Below are 18,467 nucleotides of genomic sequence, written 5' to 3'. Positions count from 1 at the left end.
GCATGCTACTTGTGTTTGCCTTGTAGGTTCCTTGCAGCTAGCTGGTCATCCCAGGGGTACATAATAAGGGAAGGTGGCAGCAGCCTGTCTGCTTCCTTTCTCTTTCACACAGCTCTGTCCTCGGTCCTTGCGATTGTTGGGATCAAGCCACCACCCATGGAAAGATCTAGAAGTTTTGGAGGTGCACAATAGTCTCTAGATATAATTCAGTTGCTTTCTGTCTTCCTCAAGCTGACAAAGCAAGGCATTTTCAACCTGACCTTCTCTGGGCATCTTCTGGAAGGTATTTCCCTCGGTTGAGCCAGCAACTCAGGTGGTAGATGAACAAATGTTCTTAGAACCTTCTAGGACTGACTTTCTGTGAATGCATGAATCTGCAGTTGAGACTTCTGGCCACCTTTGTGCTTATTGTTGGTGCCAGTCCTGGGACTTGAACTCAGGGCCTGAGTGCTGTCCCTGAACTTTTTTGTTCAAGACTAGTACTCTACCACTTGAGCCACAGCTCACTGCTGGCTTTCGAGGGGGTAGTTTTTACTCCTCCTCAGCTCTCAGCCTCCTGAGTAACCACAGTAATAGTCATGAATCCAGCCTCTGCCCTTTTTATTCTGACTTTAAGGGAGTCGGGGTCTCATGGGTAAATTTTTCTACTTGAGCAAGAAATCCTGCTGCAGGAGGCACAACAGTGTCTGTGTAGACACCCCTTCCTTAGTGATGAAAGAGAACAAACCACATACTTGCCGCTCTTTTGAGGTCCTTAGGGGCAGAAAAACTGCTAAGCAAAAAAGCAAGGCATTCACAGACCTCAGCTAACAGGAACCTGCCCTGTGCCCTACATTGTTCTAGAATGTTTAGAAGTCTGAACATGGAAGACCACACTGCCTTATAGACCTCCTGATTTCTCAGTGGCTGCCAGGTGTACACACAGCTTGGACACTCTCTGTCTTCCGCCATCTCATCTCTACCCCTTCTTTCTCCCTGAGCAAGGCTGGTGCCACAGCCAGTGAGGTACCAGGGACTGCAGTCTGGGCAGGGCCTTTGATCTCACCATCTGCTGGGTCTCCCAGTGCCAGTAGGCACCACCAGCACGTCAGCCGCAGGCTGCCCCACCCTGGCGGCCTTGTGCATTCTCTGAAAACTCTTTTAACAGTACATAGATGACTAAGCTCTACTGCAGATCAGTGACGGCTCTGGAAATGAAAACTGGGTATTTGTTGGTTATAAATCTCTCCATGCTGAGTGCAGGTATCATGCTTCACAGACTTTCTTGCTTAGGCTGGTTTCAAACCACGTTGCTGAGACCTCAGCCTCCTAAGTAGCTGGGATGACGGGCATGAGCCACGGCGTCTGGCCTGTGTTCTTTTTATTCTACTAGAAGGGAGTCTAGCTCACGTGTAAATTTTTCTACTTGAACAAGAAATAGTAGCTACTAGCTAATACTAGCCACTAGCCAGGCTGAGGCCTTGAGGACTGATGATCAAAACCAACCCAAGTTGAAAAATTCTGGAGTCTCCATTTTCAGCTAATTAGCAAAAACTGGGCTGGAGATGTAGCTCAAGTGATGTGGTGCTAGTCACAGACAAGAAAGCCGAAGGAGAGTTCGAGGCCCTGAGTTCAACTTCTAGTCTTCTAGTACTGGTTAAAAAAAAAAAAAAAGACTGGGGTATAGCTCAGTGGTAAATGTGTGGTTTACAGTGTAAGGACTAGACTTTTTTTTCTTTCTTTTTTCTTTTTTTGTTCTTTGTGGGTGCTGGGGCTTGAACTTAGCCTGGGCACTATCTCTGAGCTCTTCAGCTCAAGGCTACCACCTTGAGCCAAGCCCCACTTCCCGTTTTCTTGAGGTTAGTTGGAGATATGAGTCTCAGGTCCTTTTGTGCCCTGGCTGGCTTTGAACCTTGATCCTCATCTTTCAACCTCCTGAGTAGCTAGGATTACAGGCGTGCAATCCCAAGGCCACTGGCAATGACGAGGTCAGCCTTTTTGTTGTCAGTTGGGGGACTTGAGCTCAAGACCCTGGTGCTGTCCCTGAGCTCTTTTGCTCAAAGCTAGCACTCTACCATTTGAGCCGCAGTGCCACTTCCATTCTACCAAGCTTTATCTCTACTCTGGATCTGCTCAGATGTGTCCTCACCTTGATGTCCAGGTTCTGCATTCAATGAGTTTACAATCCAGTAGATTCATAATTCAGGGCTAAATTTTGTCCTGTCAATCAGCAGTTCTTATACTCAGGCTTGAATTGAATAGAGAGTCTTATGCTTAGGCCTGAATAGCAATCACTAAGGCATTCTTTTTCTTTTCTTTTCTTTTTTTTTTTTTGCTTTTTCTTCTTGTGATCCCTAGATTTGAATTCAGGGCCTTGTACATGCTAGCCAGGCACTGGAATGGTCTAACCATGTCTTTTTGCTTTGTTTATTTACTTACTTATTAATATTATTGGTAGAATTGGGATTTGAAATTAGGGTCTTGCTGCTTATGAGGGTGGCACTCTATATTTGAGCCATTCCTTTAGCATTCCTTTTACTGATTATTTTGGAGATAGAATATAGTGAATATTTCTGCCCATACTGGCCCCAAACTGTGATCATTCTGATCTCAGCCTCCTGAGTAGCTAGAATTACAGGTTGGAGCTACTGGCATCCAGTTGCTTTAGTTGTTTTGGGTGGAGTCTGGACCACAATCCTCCTATTGAAGCTTCCCACGTAGCTAGCATGACAAGCACACATGGTTGTGTTTGCCCAACTCTTTTGTGGATTGAGAAGGGGGTCTTGTGAACTTCTGTCAGGCTGGTCTCAAACCAGGATCCTCTAGGTCTCTCTCCCAAGTGGCTCTGACTACAGACATGAGGCACCATGCCAGGTACTAGTGAGTGTGTGAAAAATATTATCTTGCTTCCTGTCATATTCCACTTGGTTCTGATGCAGTGTTTTGTGGGAGGATCCTGAGTTGTCCTTTTGCCTCTCCAGCTGCAACACCTTGTGTGTTTTGGGGGTGCTGGGCCCCAGTGTTCCTGGCATGATGGCTGGCTGCCAGGCCCTCAGCTCAGGTATTTTGGTGCATCCTTTCGTAATCAGGAAGTATCTTCCTAGGGCTGCCCTAGGCAGTGAACTTTCCTCATTAATCGTTTAGGTCCAGTAAGTGGCGTGGACACCCAGTATCACTTTGGATTAAGCCTCAGGAACCCTGGATGGGGAGGTAGAGGGTGTGAAAATAGCATTTTCAGACAGTAATCATTTTCCACTGGCCTCTCTTGATGAGGGCCTAGGATTAGAACATAGATAGGGTGTGGATGAGAGGGTGGGATGGCTCATGATCTTCCCTGGGGTAGCTGGACTTGGAGAGCTGGCTGGGGGCAGGGGAGGAAGATGGGAAGGAATGACATCACTGAAATCCGATCAGCTGCTTGCTGTCATTACCCGGTGGGTTAGAGTCCTGTCACCCCAGCCCCAGTTTATTACTCATAATTGAAGAGAGAGATCTGGAGGCCTTGGCCTGTGGTTTGGGGTGAGGAGAAACCCTCTGGGTCTTGGCCCTTGACTCATATAATTAGCCTAGTAGAGGGGACAGAAGCCACTGTGTGCTGGGTTCTCCCCTGTGGTGTTATGTAGCCCTTTTAGCAACCTACTGCATGTGACTGATTTCCTCCATAGGAAAAGAAACATATGCTGCTTATAGAGAATTCCAGAAGTTCAGGCTTTTAAATTCACACCACCCTGCTTCTAGGGTAGTTTAGGGTGTGAAAAATCAGGAAACTTAAGCTTCACTTCAAGTGTGGCCACTAAGATTCTGACCTTGAATAAATCCCCGCACTCACAAGTCACTTTCTTAGACTGCGATGCAAGGTGAGGGAAGAGCCCTCTGGCTCCATGGATCCCTAGAGCTCTGAGACACAATGAGGCTTTGCAGTTACAGGCCTGCTCCTGGCATAGGATTCTTAGCAGGAGTGGTCTTGTCAGTCTTTACATTTGGGGATCTGTGGCTCTATTTTGGACCCTGATTTGGAAATGACAAGGCCTGTCTCTTTTCACTCAGTCAAACTTTCCTTTAAAAGAAAAAGGGTAGGGAGTTTAGCCTAGTGGTAGAGTGCTTGCCTAGCATGCATGAAGACCTGGGTTTGATTCCTCGGTACCACATACATAGAAGAAAAAAAAAAAAAGCCAGAAATGGTGCTGTGGCTCAAGTGGTAGATCTCTAGCCTTGAGAAAAATCCAAGGACTGTCAGTACTCAGGCCCTGAGTTCAAGCCCCATGACTGGCAAAAAAGAAAAGAAAAGAAAAAGAAGGGGGGGAGTTTAGCCTAGTGTTAGGAGTGCTTGCCTAACATGCACGGAGAAAAAAAAAAGCCAGAAATGGTACTGTGGCTCAAGTGGTAGAGCTCTAGCCTTGAGAAAGCCCAAGGACAGTGCTCAGGCCCTGAGTTCAAGGCCCAGTACTGGCAAAAAAAAAAGAAAAGAAAAAGAAGGCTGGGAGCATGGCCTAGTAGTAGCATTCTCACCTAGCATACACAAAGCCCTGGGTTTGATTCCCTGGAACCACATACACAGAAAAGGCCAGAAGCGGCACTGTGGCTCAAGTGGCAGAGTGCTAGCCTTGAGCAAAAGATGTCCAAGGACAGGGCCTAGACCCTGAGTTCAAGACCCAGGACTGGCCAAAAAAGAAAAGAAAAGAAAAGAATCACTATAAAGTTAGAAATAAGTGCAAAGCATCTCATTCTCCAGTTGTCTTATGATGAAGTTAGAAAATAGACATCCCTAATCTGAATACTTGAAAGCACAAATGCTCCAAAATTGTTTTCATTTATTTTTTTTTCTGATTGTACTGAACTTAGGTTCTCATGCTTGTTTAGCTGGCATTATTATCACTGATCCGTGTCTCCAGCCTTGATTTTTACTAGTTATTTTTAGATTTTTCTCCCTGCATAGGTAGGTACATGCCACCATCCCCAGCTTTTCATTGAGATACATTCTTGAAAACTTTTCTAAGTAGGTTGACTTTGAATTTGGATCCCCCCAATGTTGTCCTCTCAAGTAGCTAGGATTACAGGTATGAGACACTAACATCTGACTAAATACAAAACTTTTTCAATAGTGATCTGATGTGACAAGTGGGAGATTTCACACCTGTGTTCATGTGACAGGATTGCAGTCAAAATGCAGTGCATTGGAAATGCTATATAAAATGTCTTCCAAGCCAGGCACTGGTGGCTCATGCCTATAATCCTAGATACTCAAGAAGCTGAGATTTGAGGATCGCAGTTCAAAGCCAACCTGGGCATGAAAGTCCATGAGACTCATCTCCAATTAACTACCAGAAAACTGGAAGTGGCTCTGTGGCTCAAGTGGTAGAGCCTTAGCTTTGAGCTGAAAAGCTCAGGGACAGTGTCCAGGCCCAGAGTTCAAGCCCCATGACCGCCAAAAAAAAAAAAAGTCCACACTTTTTTTTAACCTTATTTTTCTTATTTTTTTTAACATTTTTATTAACACTGAGTTTTTACATCATATTTCAAATGTCATGTCCAACAAACAAGTATTCAAGAAAGGACTCTTTATATACAATCATTGGCGCATAAGTTTAAGAACATAATTAAAATTAAGCTGAGTATAATGTGAATATGATACATGTTTGCATGATCCATCTCTAGGAATTTACAATAAAGTACAGCATTTTAAAAGCTGAAATCCAAAACACATCTGGTCCCAAGATTTTCAGATTAGAAATACTCAACTGTCCTATAGTTCTGGTTTTTACAGAAAGGAAAATTGAAGTCAGATAGTTAAGGGACTTCACAAACAGTGGCTGGCGCATACATTTGTAACCTCTGCCCTAGAGTGATAACTCACTACAATAGGAAAAGCCAGGGGTAATGTTAATGTTACAGGTTTCCATCAAGAAATCTGGTGCACTTGAGTTGTTATGACTTGATAGATAAGAATTAGTACCACTGGGGCCTAGTTTGGCCTAGCTGTAAAGTGCTTATCTAGCATGCATGAAGACCCGAGTTTGATTCCTCGGTACCACATACACAGAAAGAAAGCCGGAAGTGGTGGCGTGCTAGCCTTGAGGAAAGTCCAAGGACAGTGCTCAGGCCCTGAGTTCAAGCCCCAGGACTGGTAAAAAAAAAACAAAACAAAACAAAACAAAAGTCAAAAAGAATTAGTACCACTGTTTTGCAGATGAGGAAGGTGAGCCACAGAGAGAATGGTTTTAAGAGGCTGCACGTAGACTGAACATGGCCTTATTTCTCAGTGTTGTTTTTCCTGTCTCATGCAGTGTGCTTATAAGGAACAATATCTGTCTTTCAGAACCTGGCTGTTGGAGCAGGAGCTGTTGGATCTTTGAAGCTGACCTATATCTCGAAGGTAACGCTGGTTTGGAGCTGTGGGAAATTAATATTCTCTAAGTAGATTTAATAGCTAAAGAAGAAGAAATGGCATGTTATTAAGTAGTTAGAATTTGGGGGTATTTATGGCATTAAAATGCTCCTCGTAGGGGGGCCAGTACTGGGGTTTGAACTCAGGATCCAAGTGCTGTCCCTCAAGCCTTTTCTCCAAGGCTGGTGCTCTACCAGTTGACCCACACACTTGAGATAAGACTCTCATGGACTGCCCTGTTTTGGCTTGCTTTGAACCATGATCCTCAGATCTCAGCCTCCTGAATTGCTAGGATTATAGGTGTGAGCCACCCAGGCCAGGGCTGTCATACTCTCTTTCCTTACATATGCTTATGGAAGGTTTGCTGCTGACTAAGGGAGTGTGGTAGTTCAGGTTCCTAGAGAGAAGGCCCTCAGCCTTTTCTTGAACATGCCAGTTAGTCAGCTTGCCATCTCTATAATAAAAATACCTAATAGAACTGACTTTATAGAGACAAGGTTTATTTTAGGTCACAGTTTTGGAACTTTTCGTTATGATTGATTGGTCTTTAGCTTTGGGGCCTACGGTGGATCGGTATCTCCAGGAACCTAAGAGAGCAAAATTTCTTATCCAATGGTCCTAGAGTGAGAAAAATAGACCTCTCTGAGGGTAACTACCTATTGCCTAGAAACCTCGGTTAGGCTCCAACACCTAAAGATTTCACTATCTTTTCAGTAGCTCTAAGCTAGGGCCAAACTTCCAACACAGGGGCCTTTGAAAAACATTCTAGATTGAAACTGTAGTAGTCCACAAAGCTTCTGCATCCCACAAAGGGGCTATAGGTGGTACCTGAGCTGTAGTTAGGACTGGGACATGACCTTCTGGGTAACTAAGGACAGAAAGGAACATAAAGACCAGGCACAGGTGGCTCACACCAGTAATCCTAGCAATTATGAGGCTGAGATCTGAAGATTGAGGTTCAAAACCAGTTCCGACAGGAAAGTTGATGAAACTCTTATCTCCAATTACTCAGCAAAAAAAAGGCCAGGAGTGGAGGTGTGGTTCAAATGCTAGAGCACTAGCCTTGAGCAAAAATACCCAAGGTCAGCACCCAGGCCCTGAATTTAAGTATGTCCGCACATACACATACATTCTCTCTCTCTCTCTCTCTCTCTCTCTCTCTCTCTCTCTCTCTCTCTCTCTCTCTCTCTCTCTCTCTCACACACACACACACACACACACACACACACACACACACAGATCCAAAATCCCGTGGCAAGGAAGCATACTGTTTAAACAGTAGCAGATCTGAAAGAGCTGGGCTTGGCTGGAATTGTTTCCATCCCCTGGTCAGGATGCTTCCACAAGGCAGGCTAAAGTTGCCTGAAAGGAACTCAGATGGGCTGTGGCCACATGCTGCAGCCAGGCTATGGCTAGAGGGGTGGGGGAGATGGAACAAGAGTTAGCTGGATCCAGGCAAAAGGGCTCACTCCTGTAATCCTAACTACTATGGAGGCTGAGATCTGAGGATCAAGGTTCAAAGCCAGCCTGGTCATTAAAGGCCAAGAGACTCTTTATTACCAATTAACCACTAGAAAACGGGGGTCATGGCTCAAGGGGTAGGGCACTAGCCCTACCCCAGACCCCAGCACACAAAAAAAAAAGTTGGCTGAAGCATCCACCGGACACTATGCTGGAAATGAACGTCACAGCGTGAGGAGGGAAGTGAGAGGAAAAGAGGAAGAGTAACACTGTTGAAAAAGAAATGTACTCGTTATGTAACTAGCCCCTCAGTACATCACCTTCACGATAACATTTAAATAAAAAAAAAAGGGGGGGTTGGCTGACAGTGCCCTAGAATAGTTTTCATGGCTGCAGAGCCCCTCCCCTGCTGAGACCTGGGGGTGGGGCTGGCTCCTGAGGTCCACATGCAGTTGCTGAGCTCAGCTGCTTTGACCGCCCCTCCCGGAGGCCAGCACTGCCACTGACCCATGATACAGCACAGGAGACGGGGGAGGATTCAAGCCTGCCCAGACTGAGGAACTCTCTGTACAGTGAGGAGAGCCAGGTGGCACCCAGCCAGTCCCGAGGCTCCGGAAGTCCCTCCTGAGGACTGCTGCTTCCTTAGCCAGTTTCTCCCACCCTCCAGGCCTTGGGACCTGGGCAGGGGGCTCCTGAACTAAGTGACCACCAGTTCCATGGGGTAACAAGCCCTGGGATTCCTTTGCTCAGCCTTCATTACTGCTTAGGAGTGGGGTCTGGGGCCAGGGACCTGCCCTGGCCTGGGAGGAGTGGCCATCTTCAGCTGGAGGGGCAGGCTGACCCTGGGCCTTTGGGCTGCAGGCAGAGCCTGGTGGAGAGAGCCAGCACCCAGGCCAAAGATGCCAGGCAGCCTGGGAGCAGATTAGAGACAGGAGATAATGGCCTCAGGGGAAGGGGTAGGGCCTTTTAAAGTGAAGCTTTGCTAACACAGCTGCAGGCAATTTGTGTCTGCCTTGTGGGAAGAAATGTGGCTCCCTTTCCAAGCTTGACTAGCCAGGCCCAGGCCCAGGCCTGCCCTCCCTCCTCTCTTGTCCTCATCTCAGTGACCTCATTAGGTCATTTTTCCAGAAAGAGAATTGAGAAGAAGGGGAGCAGAAAGGCTTGTTTAAAAAAAAAAAAAAGTGAAAACTGAAACCCTCTTTCCAGTTTAAGATGGTGTAGAAAGATGTGTGTGTGTGTGTGTGTGTGTGTGTGTGTGTGTGTGTGTGTGTGTGGCGTGCGCATGCGTGTTGGGGTGAGAGGGAAAGAGAAGAGAAGGGAGAGAGGGAGAAAGACACAGAGAGTAGAAAGGAGGGAGAAGGGATAGGGAGAGAGAAACCAGATAAGGGTTTATCATTCATCCACTTGGGTCTGTCTCTTTTAGAAAATAGGGACTGACTTTTAGCATTGCCTGAGAGACAGGTCTGGACCTTTTACAAAACCCACAGCTGCCACTGGGTCAGGTTACCGAGAGGTGACAGCTATTAACTCTGCCTCCCTCCTCTCCCCCAGTCATTTAGCCGTGGCACTCCTGTCTGGCTTGCAATTCCAGGTTGATTCCTATTAATGCTTAGGTCCTCCGTACTGGAAGACAGCCTCAGCAAGACTGTTAAATGGATAAATGGTGTTTAAAGTTGAGATTGGCTCAGGGTCCTTCAGACATACCAACCACACACAGAAGTGCTGACTTGCTGTCCTTGGGGCTGGGACAAGTTCTTAGGTAAACTAGAAAATCAATGAATCTGGCCTTTGGCACCACAGGCCTTCTCTCTGTGCATGGCCCTTCTCTTTGCCCACCATCTTTGGGCAGCAGACACCACTGGCCCACACCAGTCTAGTCCCGCCTGTGCTGGCTTGGCAGCTGTTACCTCAGAAGGCCTCCACAGAACACTGGTTCTTAACTTTTTTAGTGGAAGGAGGTGTTGTGGATCCTTTCGATAGTTCAGTGGAAAGTGTGGGTGTACTTTCCAGGTGAATGCGTATGTGTATGAACCTGCGGCTGATCTACGGGCTTCACCTTGGAACCATTGCCATTCCTTTGCATGTTTCATGTCCCCTTGAGGGGCAAGACCCCAACTTTGTTTGGTTGCTGCTACTTTTAGCCAGAGGAGCCCCAGCTCTCCTTTGGTCCAGGGCAGACAGAGTGGGGCTGGCCCTACTGTGCCCTTTTGCTGACAATGTGTGCTTTCTGTGGTCTGAGTCTGATCTGATAAGAGGCAGTAGCTGGGACTGTGACGTGTGGAGTAGTCTTGCCTGCATCACTTGATGGTGATGTGTCCAGCCCTCTCTTCTCCTCCCCAGCTTTCTCTCGCTGTCAGTACATTTGCCGCTGGGCAGTGACTCATCTGTGGCCACCTTGAGGTGATTAGCCATTTGCCTTCCCTTGAACCACCCATCAGGTGTCCTTGCACTCTGCAGCCACACCACTTCCTGTGGCTTCTTTTTGTCTGGAGGGCAGCAGCAGCCTGGCACGGTCACCAGCAGGCAGTGGAGGTGGGGGTGGAGGAGGGCCACACTTCCTGGTGCGTAATGTGTCAGGAAGAGGCCAAAGCCATAGCTCCCTACTAGGTAAGATTCTCTCCTGGGCCCTTCTCTCTGTGGAGTTGAACCCCACCACTGATAGATAGGATTTCATTTTCTCCCTTGTTGTTCTGTGACCTGTTGTAAAGGGGACTTATAGTTGCCCTCTTGCTTTCCTCAGAAAAAGTGAGGGTCTCTACCTTTGCCACACAGATGGTAAAGGCAGAGCTAGAAAGGATTGCATTAGCTCCTCGGGGAGCTGATTTGTCAATGTGATTACATGGACTTTCTGGCTAAAAAATGGTAAACAGAAAAGCCGGGGGAGGGGGAGGGGGGGAAGAAAAAGTAAAAAGTAAAGTAAAAAGAAAGCAGCAAACATCACATTCCCTTTAGAAGCTCTGGCTCCTGTAATAAGCACGTGGGTAGTGTCCTCATGCTGTAGGCTGGCTAAAAGCAGTGGTCATAGTGGCTACTTAGTAGTGCAAGCAGGGGGTGTCCGTCTGTGGCACACTCCCTAGTCTGTGGTGTGGTGAGTGAGCTTGGAGATAGGGTAATTCTCAAGGAAAGCCAGAGAAACCCTCCCTGTGCCCACCTTTTTCAGTGCCATTTTAAGTCTGGATAGGAAGGAAGCCATGCAGGGTGTGCTAAGGCCCAGGACAGCCAAGGTAGCTCTGTGGCACTCAGGACAAGCTGGACATGATGGACAAGAGGGTGTTGGAGACAAGTCCGTGCAGAGCAGCCATGAGACTCCTGCAGAGAAGAGGCAGCCACTGTGGGTCAGACTGAAGCCCAGGAAAGCCAGATGGCATGGGGCCAGGACTGTATGTGTGTCAGCATCCTGGGTGTTGCTTGTGACTTGTATAGACCTGACAGAATTCCTGGACTTAGGCTATGTGGGCTTCTCTGCTTAAATGTTCATAGTTTGCAGAAGGTCCTCTGGCCTCTGCTTCATATCAGAGTAAACAGTAAAAGGTTTCCGCCTCCTTCATTAAACAGGACATATTGTACCCTTCCTGTCTCTGGCCTTTGATTCTCTGTGCCATCTAGGGACTCTCCTATTAAGATGGCTATCAGCAGATGTGGTCTTTCAACATGTACCCTCAGAACCAGGAGTCAGATCACATGCACACACACACACACACACACACACACACACACACACACACACACACCTCCGTTTAGCTCTAGAATATTTGAAAGCATGCTTTTTTTTTTTTTTGCTCAAGGCTACCACCTTGCCACTTGAGCCACACCACTTCAGGCTTTTTTCTGAGTGTGTGGTACCAAGGAATTGAACCCAGGACTTCGTGCATGCTACTCTACCACTTGGCTATGCTCCTGGCCCCTGAAAGCATGCATTTTTACTTAGGACAATTTTGCAGTAACAATCTCATTTATAATTGGCTCCAGTCTCCAGGCAATCATCTTGTTGCATGTGAAACCATCCTGGTGAACTAAGACAACCTCAGCTGCAAATTAGTTTCAAACATTATGAAAATGTTTTGAATCCTTACCTGAAAAATGAGTGACATTGACTTAATATCATGACATCTTAAGTATTTAGTTCAATATTTGTTCATAGAATCTCATAGAATGTTATGCAGATATTGCATTAAATGTTTTCCAACTCTGGGTCTGCCATCTTTGCTTTGTACAGTGGGATCCACATATTTGTTTCCACATACTTGAAACAAGTATGCTCATGGGTTCTCAGCAGGTTGCTGTCATTCTGGGTGTGGTATTGCTGTAGTATTCGTGTGTGCTGTGGGTTTTTAAAGGAAATGAGATGTCAAGAGCTATACATAGACTCTTTTTGAATAAGCAGGTTCTGTGTTTAATCCTCATGCAAACCCCAATAGAACATGATATTATTGTCTTTTATTTGATGGAACCCTGAATAGAGTCACACAGCAAGGACAAGACTTTCTGTCTCAAAAGCTCAGGCTATTCTACTAGCGCAAGCGCACGTGCGTGCATGTGTGTGTGTGTGTGTGTGTGTGTGTGTGTGTGTGTGTGTGTGTCAGTGTCAGTATGGGGGCTTGAACTCAGAACATCATGCTTTTGTTTGGCTTTTTTTTTGCTCAAAACTATTGTCCTCCCACTTGAGCCACATCTGTACTTCCAGATTTTTGTTGGTTAATTGGAGATAAGAGTCTCCTGGATTTGTCTGCTCAGATAGACTATGAACCATGAGCCTCAGATGTCCATTTCTGAGTGTCTAGGATTAACCAGTGGGAGTGACCAGTGCCCGATCTTTATTTTGTATATGGGCTGGTACTGGGAGTCAAACCTTTTGATTTTGTGTGTGTGTGTGTGTGTGTGTGTGTGTGTGTGTGTGTGTGTGGCGAGGGGGCGGGGGGGATGTAAGCTACTCTGTTCATGTTTGAGTATTTGGGGCAATATTAATTCTGACTAACTTTATTTCTGGCTTACTTAATATCATTTTTTCCAAGTCTTTTCTGTTTACTTACAAATGGGTCAATATCATTCTTTCTGAAATGCTGTTTATCGAAAAGGGCTTCAAGAAGTAGAAATGAGGGTTTTTAATTTTTTTGTTCTTTCTTTTCCTTTGTCGCAATTTTTTGGTTCTGTACTTTTTGTCTTGTATGTAAATTTATCTGTTTGGGGAGGATAAGGGGGTGCACAGAAACAGTGGGACATAGGGTAAACAAATACAGCAGTGATACTCTCTACACACTATATTGAAAGTGAATTATATGGACCGGAAGTTTGGCCTAGTGGTAGAGTGCTTGCCCAGCATGCATAAAGATCTGGGTTTGATTCCTCCATACCACATACATAGAAAAAGCTGGAAGTGGTGCTGTGGCTCAAGTGCTAGAGCTCTAGGCCTGAGAAAGCCCAAAGACAGTGCTCAGACCCTAAGTTCAAGGTCTAGGATTGGCAAAAAAAAAAAAAAGGAAGGAAGGAAGGAAGGAAGGAAATAAGGAAATGAACTATACAACTTGTGGGGGATGGGGGCTAGGAGGGGAAATAACTGGGAGAAAATGAGGAAAGGGGATATTGTTCAAAAAGAAATGTACTTATTACTTGACTTAGGTAACTATAATCCCTCTTACATCACCTTTACAACATAAATAAATAAATAATGTAAAAAAAAAGATAGCAGTGATCTCTGAAAGGTGGAGGCCTTGTCAGGATGGTGCATGCAGAAAGCTTCCAAGAAATGATGAGTACTGCTCATTTTTTAATCCCACTATCAATGCAGGGGTTTTGGTTATTCCTGAGGTGCACATGTTTGATAGCTTTCTTATATATGAAAAATTGTACATACACAAAAAATGTTTTCCATGATGTTAAACCCCTCACCCCTCTCTGTTTTTTTTAAATTTGGTGTAGGTGAGCATAGCAACTCCAAAGCAGAAACCAAAAACTCCCTTTTGCTTTGGTAAGTACTGAGCTGGGGATGGCCTTTGTACTCCTGTAGCAGCTTCCTCTATTTTTGCATAGAGGCTGCCGTGTGATGGCATGTGCGTGTGAGTGGTTTAAGTCACAGTAGGTTCCTGGGTGTCAAGTGATCCCCTCTCCTGGGGATTGCTGCAGAGATTGGTGGGGTATTGACCAGGCAAACTGAACCCAGCAACATTTCCGTTTTCTTGGTACCACAGGGCACTTTTGCTCCAGAAAATATCTGGAGCTGAGATTTGGTTCAAGCAGTAGAACACCAGCCTAGCCAAGTGTGAGGCTAGGTTCAAGCACCACTAGTACCACCTGAAAAGAAGAAAGAAAGAAAGATTCTGGGAATCCCCACTTTTGTGCTGAGCGATGATGTGCTCAGGAAAGGTAGACATTAGGGAGTAGGAAGAGGCAGGGCCAGAAAGTAGATAACAGGAAGGAAGGAGTGTTCCCTTAGGGTTTTAGGGTCACCAAATTAGTAGCCACACTGGGATGATGTTTTAATCAAAACCATCCAGTGACTGCTTCATGCCCTTGACTTGGTGAATTCAAGGGCTCAGTCATTAAGTTAACCCCTATGTTTCCCCATGCTGGCAGGTGTGTCTGAGTGTTCAGGGTGGCTCCAAATGTAAGCATGAAGAAAGCAGAGACTTTTCCCTGCTCTGTCACTTGTCCTCAGCACTGGGGCATAGTGGGTAATTAGTAAATATTTGTTGAATGAATGAGTGAATAATGAATTCTGTATCTCTTCCTGTAGTTCAGGTCCCCAGAGTTGTTCTTGTTCCTGATTTAAAATGTATTCATTTTCCTGTTGCTTTCAAATATTCCTAAGCTCAAAAATGACCCTCAGATTTTATCATCAGCAGATCTGAAAGAAAACAATTATTAGTAATAAACCCACAACTAAACTGTTGACTACTGAAATGCTCAGAGGAAAGAATGGGTTGAAAATGAGGTCAGAGTCAAATGTGAGCTCAGGCATTGTTGCATTTCTCAGCAATAGACAAGGCTTTTTATCCCATTGTGCCAGTGGAAAGAGAGCACTGAGTCCAAAAGGATATCTATTTCGTTGTGACTGCAAATTTATTAGCATATTATTATATTTTGCAGTTCACGTGGTGTAATCTTGATGGCAGGCTAGCAGCCTCACCTCTTCAGAGCAGCATGTTCAGCTATTGTTTATTTCCTGTCATTCTTGTGGTCTATGAAAGTGATCCCTACTTTTAGAGATGTCAGAAAGAGTGGGGTGTGGGGAATATGCTGCTTCCTAAATATGAAAGAGATAAGTCTCATCATGGGGAATCTCTTCTTGATTGGCTTTGTGTATTTTGTTAGTTCTTCCCCTTAGACACAGCTTTGTGGTCTTACTGTGTGTTGCTGCTTGTGTTCTGACCTTGAATTTCTCCTGTTTTCCCATTGACTTTTACAGTTATCAATGCCCTGTCTCAGAGATACTTTCTTCAAGCCAATGATCAAAAAGATCTGAAGGATTGGGTTGAAGCTCTGAATCAAGCCAGCAAGATCACTGTACGTATGGTTTCTTCTTTCTTTTTCTTTTTGTCCCAGCACTGGGGCTTGAACTCAGGGCCTTGCATGTTCATTTGATTTTTGTTGCTCAAGGCTGCCACTCTACCACGTTAGTCACAACTCTACTTCCTCTTCTTCTTTTTGGTGGCAAAAGTATCCCTTCCTGTGGACCCTGCTGGGGAATAGTCAGATGACAGTAAGGATTTTTCCAGAAGCCTCATCCAGACCCAGCTCCCAACCTTCTCTTGCCCTTTAGTTAACCACAGTTTACCCAAGAGTTTGAGTCTGAATCAAGTTCAAAGGGAAGTTTGGGGATCATCCCCTTTCTGTTTCCTGGGTGGACTCTTGGTCAGTCATGGTCTGGGTGGCTCTGGAATGCTGGCTGACACTGGAAAATGGATTGCTGACTAGGAGAAGTAGAGGAAGTGGGAAAAGCCTTTGAGAAAGCAAGTTAGAACTTTTTTTTTTCCTGTTTGTAGATAGACTCTTCTTACTCGGTCCTAGAAAAGCCTTCTATTTAAAAGCTTCAATAACCATTAAATTAGTTCATGGACGGTTTTGACTTTTCTTGTTTTCATTAGCTTGGCTAATAAACAATTATTTTCCTCTTCCTTTAGAAATATATACAGAGCTGAGTGCTGGTGGTTCAAGCCAGCAATCCCAGCTACTCAGGAATCTGAGACCTAAGGATTATGGTTTGAAGCCAGCAATCCCAGCTACTCAGGAATCTGAGACCTAAGGATTATGGTTTGAAGCCAGCAATCCCAGCTACTCAGGAATCTGAGATCTAAGGATTATGGTTTGAAGCCAGCAATCCCAGCTACTCAGGAATCTGAGATCTAAGGATTATGGTTTGAAGCAGGGAGAGCTGGAAGTGGTGCGGTGGCTCAAGTGCTAGAGTGCTAGCCTTGAGCACAAAAGCTTAGGGACAGTGCCCAGGCCCAGAGTTCAAGCCCCAGGACTGGCAAAAGAGAGAGAAAGAGGGTGGGGGAGAGATATAGAAAGGGAAGGGAAGAAGAGTAAGAAAGAGAGTGAGGCGAAAACAGTGTTAGCTTTCCATTTCTGTGACAAAATGCCGGACATAACCTATAAGGAGGAAAGGATAATTTTGACTCTTGGATAATGAAGTTGCCATCTATACCAGCTTGTCTGTGTTGCTCAGCAAGGTGTATTGTGCTAGAACATGGGCAGGAGGAGGCCTGATCAGCTCTGGGCAGAACGATAGAAAGGGGCAGGGCTCTTATACTCCTCAAAGGCCGTGCTTCCAGTGAGCTCACTTCCTCCTTCTAGATCCCACCTTCTAAAATCTCCACTACCTCCCAGTCACATCACCTGATGTAACTAAGCCTTGACCACATAGGCCTTTGTAGAATGAAAACTAAACCTTTAACCAGCAAGACAGGTTGATTCTTGACTTATCAGCTCTGGCCTGTTTGCTAAAAAGTTTGAATTTTTTTTTATTATACAATCAGAAACGTGTATACTGGAGTGGCTTCCATAATAATATCTATATGCTGAATATGTTCCCTGGTACCTCAGTGTTCCAGTGAATAAGTGAACAGATCACTTATGAATATCTGCCACAAAATTATATTACTATATACGATCAGTATACATTTTAGTTGTCCAGGCCATTTATATGTGTAGTTTCTTATTCTGCTAAGTGTTGACATAGCAGAGTAAAGAGAGTAAGGCGGGAGGAAGGGAGCTTGTTACTGGCTCACATTTGGGCCGCTAATCTGTGTGCCTGTCTGCATGGCTTTGAACATATTGCTTAGTAACAGTTTCTTTCTGGTGGGATCTTTATGCTTTTTGCATCTTTAAGAATGTGACTCTGGTTCAGAGTTTCCTGAATTTCTCTTTCCCTTCCTCCCTCCTTCCTTCCCCCTTCTTTCTTCTTCAGAGACAAGGTATCTCTATATAGCTCAGGCTGGCCTTGAATTTATGGTTCTCTTGCTTCAGCTTCGAAGTCCTAGGATTACATCTGTGTGCCTCAATGCCTGACTTAACCTTCACTTTTGCTTGGGAAGACAGTCTGTAGGTAGTGAGACTCTTGGCCCTCCTCCCTCTCTCCTTCCTTCCTTTCCTCCTTCCTTTCTTTTTTTCCTTCTTTTCTTTCCTCCTTCCATATTTCCTTACTTCCTCTTTTCCTCCATTCCTTTCATCCATTCTTTCCCCACTCCTTTCCTTCCTTGCACTTAACCCAGCACCTCTTGCTTGTTAGGCAAGCACTGCACCACTGAGTTACACCTCAGCCCTGTCTGTCTGTCTGTCTGTCTTCAGCTCAAGGCTACTGCCCTACCCCTTGAGCCACAGAGCCACTTCCTATTTTCTGGTGGTAAATTGGAGATAAGAGTCTCACGGATTTTTGTGCCTGGTCTGGCTTTGAACTGCTATCCTGAGATCTCAGCCTCCTGAGTAGCTAGGATTACAAGCGTGAGCCACCGTACCTGGTGGATGTACTACTTCTTTCTTTCTTTTTTTAATATACTGGTACTGGGGCTTGAACAGGGGACCTCGGTGCTGTCTCTTAGCCTTTTTGCTCAAAGCTGGCATTCTACCACTTGAGCTACAGCTCTGCTTCTGGGTTTTGGTGGTTGAAGTGCCCTGTTTTATGTGCCTTTCCTTATACAATTGAGTAGATGTAGGGCTGTGATACCACATGATAAACTGTGCATATTTGTATTATTTTTAAAAATAATGAAAGAAAATATTTTCTCAGTCTTAGATTACTTAACTTACGCTGATTTCCAGTTCTGCATCTATTTTCCTTCAGATAAAAATATAATTGCATCCTCTTTTATGGTTGAATAATACTCCGGTGTGTGTGTGTGTGTGTGTGTGTGTGTGTGTGTGTGTGTGTGTGTCACATTTTCTTTCTTTTTTTTTCAGCTCAAGGATTCTGCCCTATCCTTGAACCAAGCCCCATTTCCCATTTTCTAGAGGTTAATTGGAGATAAGAGTCCCAGGTCCTCTCTAGGATATAGAAACAAAAGCCATATAATGAGTGATTGTTGTCCTTAATGTACTATGTTATCTCTCATCTCTTTTGCTGTCCCTTGGTTATCTCATATTGTTACAGTATTTTACTTTGTTATCTGATATATTGGATATATGCGTATTTGGTTATTTGAAATTGGAT

At 45.1% G+C, this 18,467-nt stretch overlaps 1 protein-coding gene across 1 annotated transcript in view; it reads left to right on the top strand.

The window, feature by feature from the left end:
* Nucleotides 1–18,467, top strand: part of Plekha2 (pleckstrin homology domain containing A2) — a 69,867-nt gene that overhangs the window by 28,927 nt on the left and 22,473 nt on the right. Inside the window, exons 3-5 of the mRNA XM_090353891.1 lie at nucleotides 6,296–6,352; nucleotides 13,742–13,790; nucleotides 15,228–15,325. Of these exons, the coding sequence (XP_090210017.1) occupies nucleotides 6,296–6,352; nucleotides 13,742–13,790; nucleotides 15,228–15,325 (204 nt within the window). The remainder of the gene's footprint in view (nucleotides 1–6,295; nucleotides 6,353–13,741; nucleotides 13,791–15,227; nucleotides 15,326–18,467) is intronic.

Source organism: Megascapheus bottae, chromosome 20 (assembly GCF_031878675.1).
Source record: "Megascapheus bottae isolate mThoBot1 chromosome 20, mThoBot2.hap1, whole genome shotgun sequence".
Lineage (NCBI taxonomy): Eukaryota > Metazoa > Chordata > Mammalia > Rodentia > Geomyidae > Megascapheus > Megascapheus bottae.
Note: the sequence above shows the minus strand (reverse complement) of the source record. Positions and strands in the feature narration are given on the sequence as shown.